Source organism: Pararge aegeria, chromosome 12 (genome assembly GCF_905163445.1).
Source record: "Pararge aegeria chromosome 12, ilParAegt1.1, whole genome shotgun sequence".
Lineage (NCBI taxonomy): Eukaryota > Metazoa > Arthropoda > Insecta > Lepidoptera > Nymphalidae > Pararge > Pararge aegeria.
In genome coordinates this window covers 4,216,762-4,234,489 of record NC_053191.1, presented here as the reverse complement: position 1 = coordinate 4,234,489, position 17,728 = coordinate 4,216,762, and the positions used below count along the sequence as shown (strand labels likewise).

At 33.7% G+C, this 17,728-nt stretch overlaps 1 protein-coding gene across 1 annotated transcript; it reads left to right on the top strand.

The window, feature by feature from the left end:
• The first annotated feature begins 322 nt into the window (after window positions 1-322).
• LOC120628047 (aldo-keto reductase AKR2E4-like) lies at window positions 323-16,348 on the top strand. The gene is made up of 7 exons (XM_039896237.1): window positions 323-405; window positions 8,101-8,196; window positions 12,166-12,336; window positions 12,601-12,717; window positions 13,301-13,468; window positions 14,633-14,833; window positions 16,113-16,348. The coding sequence occupies exons 1-7, from the start codon at window positions 361-363 to the stop codon at window positions 16,299-16,301; spliced, it is 987 nt and encodes a 328-aa protein (XP_039752171.1). The 5' UTR covers window positions 323-360; the 3' UTR covers window positions 16,302-16,348.
• The last annotated feature ends 1,380 nt before the right edge of the window (window positions 16,349-17,728 follow it).

Below are 17,728 nucleotides of genomic sequence, written 5' to 3'. Positions count from 1 at the left end.
AAATAATTATACCTACGTTTACAAAAATAGCACGTATAACCGTATTAATTGTAAATCGGTTGTTAGTACTAGTATAGTTACTCAATGTTCTGTCTTCTTCTTCAGAATGACAAATTGCTAATGACAAAAAGAGAGAAAACATTTTATACTACGGTAAAACATACAGATATAAAACGTTCATTAGTCACGTCTATTGTTTGAAGATTATCCTTGTGAGAATGTGTGCGAAGGCTCAAAAGATTGTTATGTTCTATGGTATGTCTATCTGGTCCTTGGACTTGGAAGTTTTTATGTAACTTGTTATATATGCACATATAAGATGCTACCAGTCAGTACGGTCGAGACGCTAGTTCGGACAACATGCGGCGCCTTTTAAGTTTTGTGGTTTTGCTGTGTGGATTCAGTGTGAGTTAATCTTGTTTTTTTTAAGTCTAGTTTTATAGATTACAAAAGTAGCCTAATTTATTATTATCCGTTTCTCTTATAAAGTCTCAGTACGGTATAAGTTATGCTATGTGAATTTTAAAATTAATGAAAATAAAAATTAAATATATAAAATATTTTTCTGTTATTATAGACTCATTATTTGCACTCATTACTTACTTAAAAAAAAGAAGATTCTAATTTCATACGTAATCCACCGGTTATTATGTTTTTTTTTTTATTAATCTATGGGCAAAGCTCTCTAGATTTTAAATACAGATGTCATTAAAAATAACTCGGCTTTAATACCTTTATGGGAAGTAGGTTTTACTAGTTTAAGCATAATGTTGTTAAGGAAGCTTGACGTCGATAAAAAAAATATGCTTAACCTCTTTTTGTTGGTTTTTATTATGATACTGTAGGATTATTTTGTGGACTTATAAACACATACAATTAAACATATTTTTGAAAAACCACTTGAAGCTGAATAAAACACGTATTTTGACGTCAGACGTGCGTACGTCTTCGTACGTATTCGTACGTTCTTTTTTATATGATCGTTCAACTTTACAAAATTTTACAAAATGATTTAAGTTCTTGTAAGTTTGTACTTAGTGTAAAAAATTTAATATTGCTTGTGTAACTTTATGTTAAAGTAAGAGAACGGATAGAAATGCAGTTTTTTGCGTAGCCTATCTAAGTTTAGAGTTTAAACACTTCACGCAGTTTCAACGCGGGTTGGTGAACTTTAACACATTTTGCTTGTGTTACTAAATTTTTAACATGCCGACAGGGTTACGTGTTCTCCGAGGCACAGACTTCTGGGTAGGTTCTCAGATATGTTTTACGACTACAGGCCATATAGGAGAAATTGTGTTTTAGATTATAATTATTGATAACTACCGCATTACCTAACTATCTCAAAACAAAACCGTGTCATAATCGAAATCGATTTGAGAACGTTGCATACTAAAACGCGACCGATAAAATTTACGGGGCCACTCTGTAGTACACTTTTCGGTTGTTTAGAGGAGATCGCTTCAAGCGATAAGGCCGCCTTTGCGCATATGTATACCATCGTTTTTGTTGTATGTGCAATAAAGACTTTTTCTTCTTCTTCTTTTAATATTTTTTAACTAAGTTTAAATTTAAAGTAACCGAAATAATCAATAATCACTAAATATTGATAATAGTTATTTTATTTTATCCCCAAATTTTCATAAATACCTAGGAAAACCTTATTGTGCGTTTGATAAACTTAGTCATTTTTATGAAAAAGAATTATGTATTAATTTTGTCAGAAATATTGTTATGAATAACATATATATTTTTTTTTTGCCTTAAAGAATTTCTGAGATTTAATAATAGTATATTATGTTGCTGAGTATTTCAAAAGGAGGTTCACACAGAGGTTCAATGAGATTCTCAGCATCTTAAGAACTGCGGGGCTGATTAAAAACGGCTGTGCAAAATATTTGCAAACCTCAGAAGAAATATTTGCAAACCTCAGAACAAGTGGGCAGCGACCCTGCTTTCTGAGTCTAGGGTGTGGGCTCGATTCCCATAGCAAAAAAATTTTTGTGTGATGAACATGAATAAATAAATAAATAAATATACTACGACACTAATCAAATCGCCATATAGCTATCAGCCCAATCAGTACCTAGTTCAGTGGCTGGATTGGGAAAACTAAAAAGAAAAACGAAAAGGTGGTGTACACTGTTTAAAACATACGTACGAATAACTAGGTACATACAAATACATAAAACGGACTGCTCGAAAACAACAATACTATTGATAAATATAAAAAATAAATATACTAATACATACTATAACATATTTATATATATGTATATAAATATCAATATATAAACTTAAATATGACTATCATATGACTTAGAGTAGACAAATAAACAATCGTCTTCTTTGAAAATGAGCCTTAACAGCCTTTTTAAATATGCCCAGTGACTTCGACTATCTAATGTTCAATGGGTGTTTGTCTGTATATTATAAGTATTTATGTATATTATTCATAAATATATTCATAAGTCATCTTTGTAACCATAACACAAGTTACGCTTACTCTGGGGCGATGTGTGTATGGTCGTACTATATTTATTTATTCATTTTAATGTAACCAGAGGGCGCTAGGGAAGTTTTTATTACATTGAGTGTTTTTTAGAATCAATTTAAATTTTATTACATAGAGTAAAAAAACTATATGTTAGAATCAAAGCCAAAGGAATAAGGAAAACTGGTTTGATACTTTTTTTTCCTATCCTTAATTTGAGTAATAAATAAGTATTATTATGAAAAACCCAGCATGTTTTTGTGTAGCTACATTTTTATTACTACTGAGAGACGACGCGAAAATCTTTGATTAGGACCTTGTATGGCATTCAATGTTTAAGCTTCCCCGTTGTTCTATTGGTTATAATGTTCGACTGTAGATCACGAAGTCCCGGATTCGATCCCCGGGTCGGGTCAAGGAATAGTATTGGGTATTCCGTCAATATTAGTGGTGATACATCCCGTGCCTCGGAGAGCACGTTAAGCTGTCATCCCTTAGCTTTGACCGTGGCTAGTTACCACCCTACAGTGTTCCGGTGCGATGTCGCGTACAAACCGATCAAAAAGTATTTTACTTATTTCATTTAAATAGACTGATTAGCTGTGTCTTGGATCTCTTTACTTTTGTGCAAAGCTTTCGGTTTTTTTAATTTTAATTATATTAGATTTCCTGTTTAATTATTATATAAATAATGATTTAATTATTATTATTAAAATAATAATTTAATTATTATATAAATAATAATTTAATTATTATTATAATAACAATTAAACCAGACCAAAGAGCACATAATATTATGACATAAGTAGGAACCTATTTATTTACTAAAAGCTTTTGAAAGTAGATTGCAATGGTATAAAATGTCGTTGTTGTTGTTGTGAACTTATCTTATTTTATTGATTATGTAGCTATTTCTTTAAAGCTTAATGAACGAAACGAATTAATAAAATTGTAAAAATACTCGTATATATAACAAAATAATATTTGTTGCGAGATTATATTATTTATGTTGGAGATAGTTGTTTTAATAAATTATAATATCATTATTTACAAAAAATTAAATTCATATATGTACCTTGAAGTTTAAGATTTTGTTTACATGTAATACCAATTATAAAAGTACAATATATTATATTAAATAAATAAATAAATTTACTACGACAATACACACATCGCCATCTAGCCCCAAAGTAAGCGTAGCTTGTGTTGTGGGTACTAAGATGCCTGATGAATATTTTTATGAATTATATACATAAATACTTAGAAAATACATATAAACAACCAGACACTAAAAAACATTCATGCTCATCACACAAACATTTTCCGGTAGTGGGAATCGAACCCACGGCCTTGGGCTCAGAAAGCAGGGTCGCTGCAAACTGAGCCAATCGGCCGTCAAAATAATATAGTGTTATATTATTTTATAAGTAGTGTATTTTCAAAAACTTATTTAAAGCTACGAGATTTTCCTTATCATCATTCGCTGCCTTAATAAGCAGAGACCGTTTTAGAGCATAGGCTCGCCACGCTGCTCCACTGGGGGTGATCAAAACCGGGACCGTCGGGCCGAGACGCAGGGCTTGACATCGACAATTTCCTATCACCGGGCTGGTATTGTAAATTCACAATACCGTATTTAACCGAATTTAAAGAATTCAAAGAGATTGTAGAGACTTTTTGAACTACTAAATAGGCTGCAGATGAAGATGACGTTAGGACAAAAATTCCACGTTTGTATAAGTAAGTAGAAAAATCCTATTATTATAGTTAAAAGGATTACGTAAACGATAAAAAAGCTTGGGTGTGAATTGCTCTAGCAGGTTGCTTCTGAAATAATTTCAAATTACTAATTATGTGGGATGGTAACACTAAAAAGAACACCCATTGAAGTTTATTGTTGGCTTATTTTTAGACTAGCCCTCTTAGCTTCAGGTATAAGTTTACGAATGTTATTCTCGCCATCAAGACACGTATCGTGTATGTGCCGTTATGAATAAAGATATATTTGTATTGTTTTGTCTTGCAGTAACTGCTGATATTCATGGCGACTTATTGCCGGTAGAATCTGCCTTCCAAAGCGGTAGTGGAGTCACCACAAACAGAGTCTTGAACTCTTGACGTTTCAAAAGTTCTTATATAGTAGGCCTTCTTGAAACAAATGAATCTTTAATTTGAAAAATTTGAAAATTAGGGCACAATCTGAATTAAGCAGCTAAGCTTTAATAGTATCTTCTAGTGTGGAATAAAGTGATTTTAAGAAACTTTATAAAAAAGTTTGTATAATAACTTAAAAACTTGTATGGATTTGTGGTTTTAAAACTGCTTCATCATTATCCTATAACAGGCCACTGCTGGAGTAATGGCCTCTCCCAAAGGGAGGTTTTGTCCATTATCACCACGCTGGGCATCGCAGCTTGTTGGAATCGCAGTATATGGCAGTAGTAGCACATAGGACTCAAAGTCAAAGTCAAAGTCAAAGACAAATATTTGTTTCTTCAAATAGGAACATAAACGGCACTTTTGATGGGTTGATTACGTACAAAATGTGTACATAGAAGTAAGTAGTGATGGCGATAACTGCATTCGTAAATTGAAACTACGAGGGTTCCAAAAGCGCACTGGTCTAAGAAGAAGCCCACAAAAAACATAGCCTGCTTTTTGCTATCACCATCTCACATTTTCATTTGGAAATATTTTAAAAGCAACCTGGTTAGAGCAATTGTTCACACCCAAGCTTTTTATCGTTTACGTAATCCTTATACTATAATAGGACTTATCTATAAGCTTTCGCTTAGTACAAATATTGAACTTTTTTAGTTGTAATTTTCCCGTAGTCTCGGCTACTAAGGAAATATATACACTAAAAAGTGCTTATAAAGTTGAAATAAATGAATTTTGAATTTAGATATGTTTGTATTTGCAATGTCACTTATCTTGGTACGTAGGTACTCATATAAAATCAATGCAATTTTTTTTTATATAAAAGGAGACTGTGGATTAGGTTTAACCACAGTTTGTAATGGCGACGTGACATGATTAAAATGTAATTGAGAATCGGAGCCCTGGGATGTGGCAAGAAGTCGACGACTTACGAGATTATGCAATTTTAATGGATGCGTATTTTGCAACAATTGACGCAAAAAGGCATTGACGTAACTATGGGGAACTTGGAACCTGGAAGTTCACGGCCCTCTTCACAAAGCCTACTGTGTGCGCCAGAATACCTTCTTCTTCGTCTTTTTTGGAAACACAAATTTTTATTACATACTAGATTTATACTACATACTAATTACTGAGAATTTTACATTACCGTAATTATTGGTTTTCTGCCAAGAAATTCCCGGTTATTCACTAATATTGTATAGAAATACGTTTAGTTCCACCAAATAGGAGCAGTATTTTGGATATTATATGCTCTTAAAACATTATAGCGGAGGCTTGAGCTAGGTTCGAACGCCGGGTCAGGCCAAAAATTGTCAGGTATTGTGAATTTACAATACCAGCCCGGTGTTAGGAAATCTTGGTTTTTTCAGACTTGTCTTATTATAACAATCTTTTCAATGTAAATTATATTATAAAAATAGAAAAAAAAAAGTAATGGTGTAAAAAAAAATAAAAATAAAGTTTTATTTTTTTGAAATATTAAAAAGATTGTTTACATAACAGGACTACTAAAAAAAAATACAGAATGTATATACTCTGCGCGTCAGGTTCTTAAGCTCACTATTACTGCATGCGCTGCTTAAGCTTGACAACAAAGTGTCTACCAGATAAGCTTTAAAAATAAAGTATAACGTTAGGTACAACAAGGTATAAACGTGCTTAGGCTGTCAATCGAACGCCGGTCACTGACCTCAATTATTTTGCCAGTTAGTATGTGCTTGCTACTTTGCTATACTTAAACTCGCCTTAAACTGTTCTTCCAGTGCAAGCGAAAACGGAGCTAATAATAAATAGAATAGTTTGATTAAATAAAATCAGTTATTTGGTAAGTTAGCATATCATCATCAGCCATATATTGTTCGTAATGCTGTGTGGAGGCTTTGTCTGTCATGGAAGAGCTTTTACGCGTCACGCTGTGTCAATACGGATTCGATTCCCACAACTGGAAAATGTTTGTGTGATGAGCATGAATGTTTGCCAGTGTCTGGGTGTTTATATGTATATTCTAATTATTTGCGTAATATATTATTCATAAAGATATTCATCAGTCATCTTAGCACCCATAACACAAGCTACGCTTACTTTGGGGCTCGGTGGCGATGTGTGTATTGTCGTAGTATATTTATATTTATTTATTTATTAAAAAAAAAAATACGGCTTGATGGGTTTCTTATTCAGCATTTAATTTTCTTTACTTTCTCGAACAGTATGTCGAAATGCAATACATGTAGTAATTATGTATCCTATCAAATGTCGTGACACAATCTAGCTGTCGCCACTAAGAATTGGCAATATTCTAATATTTTGCAAACTGAGAGGTTTGATTCGATAGTAGGTTGAGTTTATGCATACATTAAGTAGTAATTACCTAGTAACATATTAAATCATACTTCTGTAGTACACAAATCTCTAAACTAAACAAAATAAGGAGGTATTAAAGTGAGGCTATCTTATTCTACAGAGATCACTGTGAAAAGAATAGCCCTACTTTTAAAATTATACGCACCTACATGTTTTCTACTTGGTCCGGCAATTACTGGTATAAAAAAAAAGTGCTTTCGAACCGCAGATTCCTTACAAAGATTAAGACATTGCGTTTTTTATGAACTATGGAAAGCTTAGTTCGGATATTGCGTCGAATATTCCCGTATGCTATTTATTACTTACAGTGGAATTCCAGCTTTATGACTTTGATTGGCAGATATAAACCAGTTTCTGTAAATGGTCCGTGGAAAGTTTCTATTTTAGAACTCTTGCAAAGGTGGCTTAATTGTTTTAGCGCCTTTTAAGGTGAATGGTCGAAGCAGGTGCCGATCAAATAGTTTTTGAACGTATGTAAGAATTTTTCAACATAATATTTTAGGTTACCTACCTATACAACCTATTGCAGTGTTAATCGATGTGATCTTTTACATGGTACCGACTTATAATAACTCGTTTTTGTAATCATTAATGGGTAGGTGAACAAGAATTTTACTCAGCTAATGCCTAATTTGAGGTCAAACGTTTTTGTCTCTAAAATGACAGTAAAAAATTTGCAAAGTATTTCCTGGCAAACATGTATTCAGTATCCACGATATCTTCATTGAATAACCTAGGTACGTTAATTAATTTTTTACATGTTTTAACATAACATAACATATATTGAAATGTTTAATTAACATCGCTATATACGTCATATATGTTGTAATTATTATATTAGAATGAAATGATTATTTTAAAAAGACTGCCCAAAAAAGAGGTGTTATAATTTCAGAGATCATATTGTGTTTATGTATGTTAGTATGTGAGTTTCTTTATTCCAAACAAACATTCTTAATGCCTGAACAGTTTGAATGTATGAGGTATTAATGTTCATACAGAGTGGCACAGTCTATAAAATGTGTGTTTTGTGTTAATTACGTACAATGTTTATGTAATTTTAAAATAATTCTCTCCGACAGTTGGCGGTGGCGACCCAAGCTCCATGCATCGAACTGAACGATGGTAACAAGATGCCTATGGTTGCACTTGGTACTGGCAGAGGTACTGCAAGTGAGGTAAGCTATTTTAAGATTTTTACATACCTACAGTATAAACGCGAAAGTTTGTTTGGATGGATGGATGGTTGGATGGATGGATGGATGTTTTTTACCCTATCCCTACCCTATAGGGGATAAATTATACCCTGGATTAATATACACATAGGATTGATCTACGGTTCCCGCAGGATTCATAAAAAATCCAAAAACCGCGAACGAAGCCGCTGGCAACAGCTGGTATACAATAATTTGTAGACTTCAAACACCTCTGAGAACGTTTTGAAGAACTTTCGGGTGTGCACCCTTTCTCTCACCCTTTTTCTCTATCGTTAAAGCGTGTGAAATAATAATTTCGAAAAGTAGAGGCTAACAGGAGGCTGAAGTTTTTGTTCGTTGCGTGTCTTGCACACTGCACTTGCGTCTGATGAAAGCTTCATACTTTGTTTTAATTTTTCTGCATTTGAAATAGTCACCCGCCAGCAGTCTTTTACGCCATTGGTTGCCTGGAAGAAATCGCTATGTAGCGATAAGGCCACCAAATTGTACTCTCTTGATTGTATTTATATCTTTGTAACTACTTTTTGTTTCTTTGGTGTACAATAAAAGTGTATTCATTCATTCATAGTCATCAACACACATAAGAGTAGCGTGGTAGGTCTATGCTCTGAAACCTTGTCTCCTATGAGAGACGCGGCCTGTGCTCAGTAGTGGGACGAAAATAAGCAGGCATCCAATTTACTATTATATCTTTAATCTCTATAGTTTAATTAGTTTGGCCATCCAAAGGGGCAATGCTGCCAGCATCTTAGGAACTGTGACTAGCTGCGGTCGTTTCGAAGACGTTTTAGATGTAATTTAGTTTTATATAGGTTAGGTTATTTTTGTTTATAAAAAAAATAACATTTTATTATGACTGCCGACTGGCGCAGTCGGCAGCGACCCTGCTTTCTGAGTCCAAGGCCGTGGGTTCGATTCTGCGAAATGTTTATCAGATGAACATGAATATTTTTCAGTGTCTGGGTGTTTATTTGTATATTATAAGTATTTATGTATATTATTCATAAAAATATTCAACAGTCATCTTAGTACCCAAAACACAAGCTACGCTTGCTTTGGGGCTAGTTGGCGATGTGTGTATTGACGATACTACGTAAAAATTTATTTATTTATTTATTTTAATATTAAAATTAAACACTCTATATGGTGTTATGGGGATGACCATTCTAACTATATCTTTATGAAATAAAGACTTCTTCAATTGTATTATAACAGGTATTTTACGTGTATATAAGTTTTGTTTTGTTACAAAAACTAAACACAAAAATAGTTTACATTTTATAATAATACTAGCTGTTGCCCGCGACTTCGTCTGCGTTTGATTTTGTATTTTTAAAGCATTCAGTATCGCTAAGCCTTAAATTAGTATAGTAGTATTATATATATATAACATGTGACTGTCACTTAATTATAGAAAAATAATTTGCAATAAAATAAAATTGCGACTATAATTAAAAATCTAAACTATCCTATCTCTTAAGTTGGAACAGACTGCTCACGGTGTGCCTATATAATTTAAAATCGGTTAAGTAGTTTAGGAGTCCATCGCGGACAAACATCGTGACAAGAGATTTATATATATTAAGATGTAGGTACCTCATACCTGTATCAAAGAATTGATACAAATAACATCAACAATGAGATAATAGTAGGCAACTCGTTAGGAAAAAAAACTAACATATTTGAAATATTTTGTTATAATTATTATATGACGTGTACTCATTCATTACGTACGTACATTTATAAAGAAGTGGTTATTTTAAATTCATACATACATGAATAATGAATCGTCAATCGTCGTTTACTTTGTTATATTTAAATCCAGTCTAGATATGAATTATGTTAAAATGAGCAATGAAGCATGCGAGCACTGTAAGACCAAGTAAGCGTTGGATCGGCCATTGGTTTTATAATCCAACTTAAAACTCTCCGTTATTATCGATTAACTTATTATGTTATATATTTAAAAAAGAAGTTTTAACCCATTATTTGTCTCTGTAGTGGCATTAGATGTCGGTTTTATATTATTATATATAAATAATAGAAAGAAAAGAAGGAATAAAGAAAATATATTTATTCATATTAAGTTTTACAAATAGTAGGTACATCTTATATTAATACAGTAGCAGAATGTCTGCCCTGTAAAACCAGAACTGAACACACTACAGCTGAGCATTTGCCATGCATATCGCGCATGACGCTGATTTTTAACTGAGAATCGAGAAATTCGAGAGATCGAGTGTTTTCGATTTCATTCGATTCGTTACAGCGAATGAAATCGAAAAAAAAAAAAAGTAAAGCAGGTTATTTCCACTAAAGTGATAGAAGCAGCAAAATTATGAATAGCTTAAAAAATAATAAAAAAAATACTGTAAATTAACTTCGTAACAAAATAAAATAATATTTTACAGTAATAAATAGTATTTATACATAAACATGTAAGTGAATAAATAGTATTTATACATTTATACATAAACATGTAAGTGAATAAGAAGTTTCAGAACGAGTTTGATCATCGTTATGTTAGCCTCCTAAATATATTTAAACATCACTTGTCCAATATTTACATGCCTAATAATAGGTAAGCAGGTACATTGACCTCGTTCAACTACAAAAAATAATAAGTCCGCTTCTCGGATACCAGTCCGTCGAAATTGCCAAACTTTAACACGGTTTTTTTAAATGTCTGGATAGTGACTTTAAATTCATTATCCAGACACAAAACAAAATAGGTGTTCCGAACAGCGTAGGCATTAAATCACATACCTAGATGATATATTTTAAAATTTGAAAATGTCTCGCAAATACGAGTTATCCACTATCCAGACACTAAAATCAACTAGGTTTCCGAACGGGGTAAGTTATTAAATCAGATGGATAAAGAAATTATAAAATACCCAAATTAAGCTTAATTTTTATAATATATCATGGAATTCCGCAAATTAACGCCTGCTTTTATCCAATAATGAAAGGCGAGTGAGTTATAAATAAGATATTAGTTAACATACTTGGGTGCTGCTTAGTAACTAATTTCAGGCCTATAAAAAGCGAAAAGCTCTCAGTAATCTCTTTTTTTTTAATTTGAAAATTAAAAAAAACTTACTCTGAACTCTCTCTCTTGCTCTTTCACTATCCAGACACAAAAAAAAACTAGGGCTCTAGACGGGGTAGACATTTAATCAGATAGATGTTATATATAATACGATTTTGAACAAAACTTATGTATGTACGAAGTGCACTGCACTCATATAAATGTACGGAATGGGCTGGAACTATCTACACAATTTGCGAACCAAATCAGTTCGTTGTTGAATACTGTCTTCAAGAATAAGTCAATTATAAAACAGTTGTTATTAAAAATACAAGCAAATCCGAAAAGTGATTAAACGTTTATCGTATAAACCTGTATCCCTTTAAATCCGACTATCAAATTTAATTAAATTCAAATTCAAAATCATTTATTTCAAGTAGGCCTACTTTATAAGCACTTTTGAAACGTCAAGTATGTATGTTTGTAGTGACTCTACCACCGGTTCGGAAAGCAGGTTCTACCGAGAAGAGCCGGCAAGAAACTCAGTAGTTGCTCTTTTCCAACATCAACATTTACAATCATTTTGCTATTTTGCGGGAGATGAGAGCGAGGCTGGCTGTTTCCAATCTACCTTGTCATTGAGGAATTCATCAAATGTACTATACATTTGATGAATTCCTCGCTGTACTAGATGCGTTTTTACACATTTTTTAAATGTATGCATGCAATGTATGCATGCAATGTATGCATGCAATGTATGCATGCAATGTATGCATGTATGTATTTATTTATAATTAGAAACTGTAACATCGGTAGCATGACACCTAGATAATTTCGGTTATGCTGCAATTTCTGAAGAAATCACAAGCCGTACATATCTTGATGTTCTTCATTTTCAGACAGCACCAGCGGATGAAGTAAGCAAAGCGGTCTACTGGGCAATAGAAGCAGGGTATAGACACATAGATACAGCAGCCATCTATTATGACGAGCCCGAGGTCGGCCAGGGAATCAGAGAAGCTATAAATAATAATCTTGTTACCAGAGAAGAATTATTTATTACTACTAAGGTAAGTTTTTGCCTACTATTTCTTACCACTTGGTAACTTGAGATTTAAAGAGTAGGCGGAGAAGCCTTTGTCAAGGTTGTTGCTCTTGTACAATACAGATATAAAGAAAATAAAAGATATAGAGCGGTTTTATTAAAAATATATAACATTTATGGAACGTACTAAGCTGAATAAAAAATCGATTAATTAATTGATTGATTGATCAACTTCCATAACCTGATATTGCTTGTTTTTCTACGTATGAAATAAATTATTAAATTGCAGCTTTGGAGTGACAAACACCGTCAAAATGAAGTGGTTCCAGCGCTGAAAGAATCCCTCCAAAAACTTGGATTAGACTATGTCGATCTATATTTGATTCACTTCCCTGTGGCCGTAAAGGTGAGTTACCTAAATGCTCCTCTAGTAATTTTTTTTTGGGTTAACCAGAGTTCTGTGCCCACAGTGCAGGTAATTTAGTTATTCCTTCGTAAAAGTTTGGTCAAACATGTGTTCTACATATCTAATTCTTGATTTATGACATATGACTTTTTAAACAAATCTTCAGATAGGCAGTGGTAAAATATTAGTTCTGGATCGTTCTTATACTCACTTAACTCTGACTCTGACTCTCTAAATAGCTTTTATCTGTATCCGGATGATATCCTTCTAATGCAAGGTTTTATACAAAATTTCTATAACCGTGACTTCGTGCCTTCGAGACTCGATAAGCTATGTCGGTACCAGCGTCGGTTTATCAACGGATCCCATCTATAAAATTTTCAAGTCGTTGTTTGCCTTAACGTATTTCTGTAACCTCAATTGACCTTGAAACTTTAAAAAGATTTTGATAAAATGTCGCAAGGACATTGATAAAATATGTCTAGGAAACCGAGGGAAGGACATAGGATAGTTTTCCAGGAAAAACTAACGCTTCTCGTAACCAAAGTTTGCCGCGGGATTTTCATAATTATAAAATTGTCAGGAGGACGGCAGTTACGACGACGTGGACTACTTGGAGACTTGGAGGGGAATGGAAGAGGCTCGAGCTCTGGGTCTGACCAGATCCATCGGCGTGTCCAACTTTAACGCGAGTCAAGTTGATCGGATTATTGCTAACAGCAGGGTCTGGCCGGCTGTTAATGAAATTGAGGTAAGCCGAAACACGCCTTTTTCTTATATTTCCATTCATACGCTTGTTGAGGTTTTTGATTGCCTCATTGGTTTAATGGTTAGGTTCAACTAAGAAAAGATTCCGATAAGAGGTTGGTCCTAATATAACTTTTATGGACCTGATATGGTTTTTTTTAGCAAACATCTTCTTTGAGTCCTTCAACACCCACCCAAGCCGAGTCTTCTTTTTTCACCTAGACCTATCCCAAGCTGCAGACTTTAGCGTGAAATAAGATAAACCGAATGCCTTCATTTCCGCTTCCAGAGACGGCTTCCATGTTGCATTTGGCCTTTACGCTTTCGCTTCCCCCCATAGCAAACATATTCTTCTCTAAAACCGTACTATATCTTATGTCTACGTACTTGTTGGACTGGAGCCATCCGTTGTACGTTGGGCCACTTTTGTGGGCTTCTCGCTGGATCATTAAAGTCAGATGAGCTCACTCCAGAAGCAGGTCACCCTGGTTTCCAAGTAATTTTTTGAAGTGAAACTCCTTGATGAATCGAAAATGACAATCATATATATATATATATATATATATATATATATCAAGGAGTTTCAGTTTCATATATATATTATATATATATATATATATATATTATGTGTATGTGACAAAATGTGTAAACAATTCTCTCCTCTCTATGAAGAAAGAAACATATTATGTATATATATGTTTCCTATTTTAGTTACCATGGAAACTTAATAATAATAATAATTAAAGAGATTAAAAATAAAACGTGTGGCTACTTATGTACACGCATTAGAAGTTATACTTCTTTGGCGTAATAAGATAAAAATCTTTTCAAAAATGTTATGTTTCGTCTTATTGTAGAAAAAACGACACTAACAATAGAAAAATTCTATAATGTTGACTAACTACAGGGTGTCGGTGTGTTGTGACGGTGCGGGAGCATCGTAAAAAATTACTCTCATAATTTTTCCCTAACGCGCCAAAAGAAGTATAACTTCAATATTTTAATTACTATTCTAATTATAATTAAGTTTATTATAAAGTAAACCTCTGAGTTATCTTAATACTTCATAAATCTCTCGTAGGCTATTTCTCAGAAGTTTCACTTCTGCCGTGTGTGAATTAAGGGCAAAAGTTTTTTTATAAAGCTTTAAAAAAACTAAAAATTACAGGTCAACCCAACTCTAACCCAAGAAGCCCTCGTCACTCACTGCCAGGAGCTTGGTGTAGCAGTCATGGCCTTCAGTCCATTCGGCTTCTTGGTTTCCAGGAGTCGCCCAGATTCACCTCCTCCAAGAGTAGACGACCCGATACTGGTGCAGATGGCGAACAAGTACAATAAGTCCACTGGACAGATTGTACTTCGGTATTTGGTACGTATTAAATGGATATAACTGTCTGTTCAACTTAGAGTGCTTTGAGAGAGTTTTAAGCTCCTATTTAACATAATTTACAAATTTAACTGAACTTTTTTCTAACTCACGCATAATAACTTTAATAATATTATAAAGAAAACAGTTTAAAATAAGGTCAACCATATTGCAATGCCCTGACGGGGCTTCATGTTCATATGCCCATCTTATGTGTTCATATGCATATCTTACGTGCACTGTATTGTATGCTATACATGAAAGCAATAAATCAATGAATTGAATTGAATTGACTGTGACCGGATTTGATTTCAGAACGTGGAAAATTAAAACACGACCCTTAAAATGCTGTGTACTCGTACTTTTCCAGTTCCAGTTTTTGTTCTACATCATCATCATACTAGCCTATTACTACAGGGCACTGGTCTTTTCTCACATTGAGAACCTCCATGGACTCCACACGCCTTTGAAAATATTATGAAGAATCTTTATTTAATTTTTTTTATGAAATTCTTAGACATGCAGGTTTCCTCATGATGTTTTTCTTCACCGTTCAAGCAAGTGGTATTTTAATTGCTCATACGTAATGTATGTACGTAACGTATAAGCAATTATAGAAAAGTTACGAGCTGGGATTCGAACTCGGTCCCCCGAAAGTAAAGCCAAAGTCCTAACGCTTCTAGTCCACTTTAAATTGGCTTAGTAAAATTAATCTTAACAAAAATATTAGTAAAATACCTATTAGATACATATTGTAGAGAACGTCTTTTTTAATTTGTCCCAATATTTTAGTACAAAACCTTCTGCGAATTTGCGTTAGAGGTAACTTTGTAATTATTTTTCACCGATTTTTTTTACCTTTAAATCGTGTTTAAGTTAGAAATATTGTAGAGAATATTCGTATTCGATTCGATTCCTATCTATTATTCGCTTTGAAGAACTTCATAGACTTAATATTAGCCTAATTATGTTTAGAGCTCATTTTGCCATAAAAAAGGAGTAAGGCAAAAATTAGATAATATGTGATTTAATCCCTGAAGTTCTTCACAAAATAAGATTTGTTAATGATTGTAGAACGTTAATGCTTTATTATTATTACTAATGATTTAAGCCCACAAACCTGCATAGGAGCAGCGTTGTAGGTGTGCTCTAAACCGTCTCTACTATGTTCTCATGGTAGAGAGAATTGTAAGAGCGAGTTTGGGAGTATAGCTGAAGAAAAAAGAAGTCAGAAATAGGATAAACCTTTTTTCGTAATAAGAACTTTTTTCTCTCTTTTCAGATCGAACGTGGCCTAGTTCCAATCCCAAAATCCGTCAACAAAAAAAGATTGGCACAGAACATAGACTTGTTCGACTTCAGCCTGACCCCAGAAGAAGTTCAGACGATTAGCAGATTTAATAAGAACAAGCGTGTCATAGACTTTGTAGACTGGAAAGACTACCCTCACTTCCCCTATGGGGATTACTGATACATGTATGTCATAGTTTAGTAAGTACTTACTTTAATTAATAAATAAATTGATATACATAAATTTGTTTTATTTAGTTTTAGAAAAGGGAAGGGTCGCGAATTAAAATCAAACATCTTAGAATGTACCTATCTAGGTATTATAGTATTTAACTTCAACAAAGAAATAAAAGTGTTTTGTAATATTACTAAACGCATTCAAAAAATTCAAAATTCAATTTTTTTTCAAGTAGACCTACTTTATACGTCAAGTATACCGGTTTGAAGTGACTACCTACCACTGGTTCGGAAAGCAGATTCTACCGAGAAGAGCCCGCAAGAAACTCAGTAGTCGCTCTTTTCCAACATTCTATCTTGCGAGAGATGACAGCGAAGCTGGCTGCTTCCAATCTACCTTGTCACTAAGAAATTCTTTAAACGTATAGTAACCTCGCTGTATTAGAAGTGCTTTTACACATTTTTTAAATGTATGCATTGATAGATACAGACTTACCTTAGGAATCATGTTGTAAAAGCGTATACTCAACCCCACAAAGGAGTTCTGCATGTTTCGCAAACGATATGCAGATATCACTAATTTATGTCCATTTCTGATAAGTGGATTGTTCATATCAGCTTTTTTTTTATAAAGAGTAATATTTTGTCTCACAAAGACTATATTATTAATTATATGATATGATTTTGCGCCCGCCGAAACTGCAACCCGTGGTTGGCGCCTGGTTTGCTTAGACTGCAGTATCACTTACCAACAGGTGAGATTGCAGTCAAGGGCTAGCTTGCAAAGGTGAATTACATAAATAGCATTATAAGCTTAGGTAATTACACGGTATAAATACTTAATACTTCACCTACTTATCAGTCCATACCTACAGTGTTTCTTAAAGATTATTATTATAAAGATAATAAATACATCTATATTTATTATATTATAGTATACTACCGGTCCCTCGTGACTTCATTCGTACTTATGATAGGTTTCCCACAAAAAATTTCTTCCGCCATTCTACACTATATACACCACCGCGTCTTTACGTCGCCGCCTGCCTTCTTCGTGAATTGGGCTTACAAACGTTAAACAATTGTTTACTGAGGAAAGGACAAGGACCTTGGCTTGCATCTTGATAAAGAGTTATCGTGGTCTGTGCAAGTCAGGGATTTGAGTAGAAGGACTTTTGGCACTTTTAGGTCGCTGTGCCGTCTGCGATCCATTCTTCCAATCCCGACTAAAGTTATGTTAGCACATTCTCTTTTTCTCTCTATTCTCGACTATGCGGACGCAAGCTATCTTAATTTGTCCGAGGACTATCTTAACAAACTTGAGCGTCTTCAAAATCTAGCTATTCGGTTCATATTTGGATTACGCAAATATGACCATGTATCTGAATTTCGTCAGAAGCTTAAGTGGCTCCCTATCCGCCGTCGCCGGGA

What these genes read in the sequence shown, in the direction of transcription:
- LOC120628047 (XM_039896237.1), top strand. Translation starts at nt 361, where the DNA reads ATGCGGCGCCTTTTAAGTTTTGTGGTTTTGCTGTGTGGATTCAGT. An exon ending in GCAGAGGTACTGCAAGTGAG is followed by an intron (nt 8,197 to 12,165) that starts GTAAGCTATTTT and finishes CTTCATTTTCAG; the next exon opens with ACAGCACCAGCGGATGAAGT. An exon ending in AATTATTTATTACTACTAAG is followed by an intron (nt 12,337 to 12,600) that starts GTAAGTTTTTGC and finishes ATTAAATTGCAG; the next exon opens with CTTTGGAGTGACAAACACCG.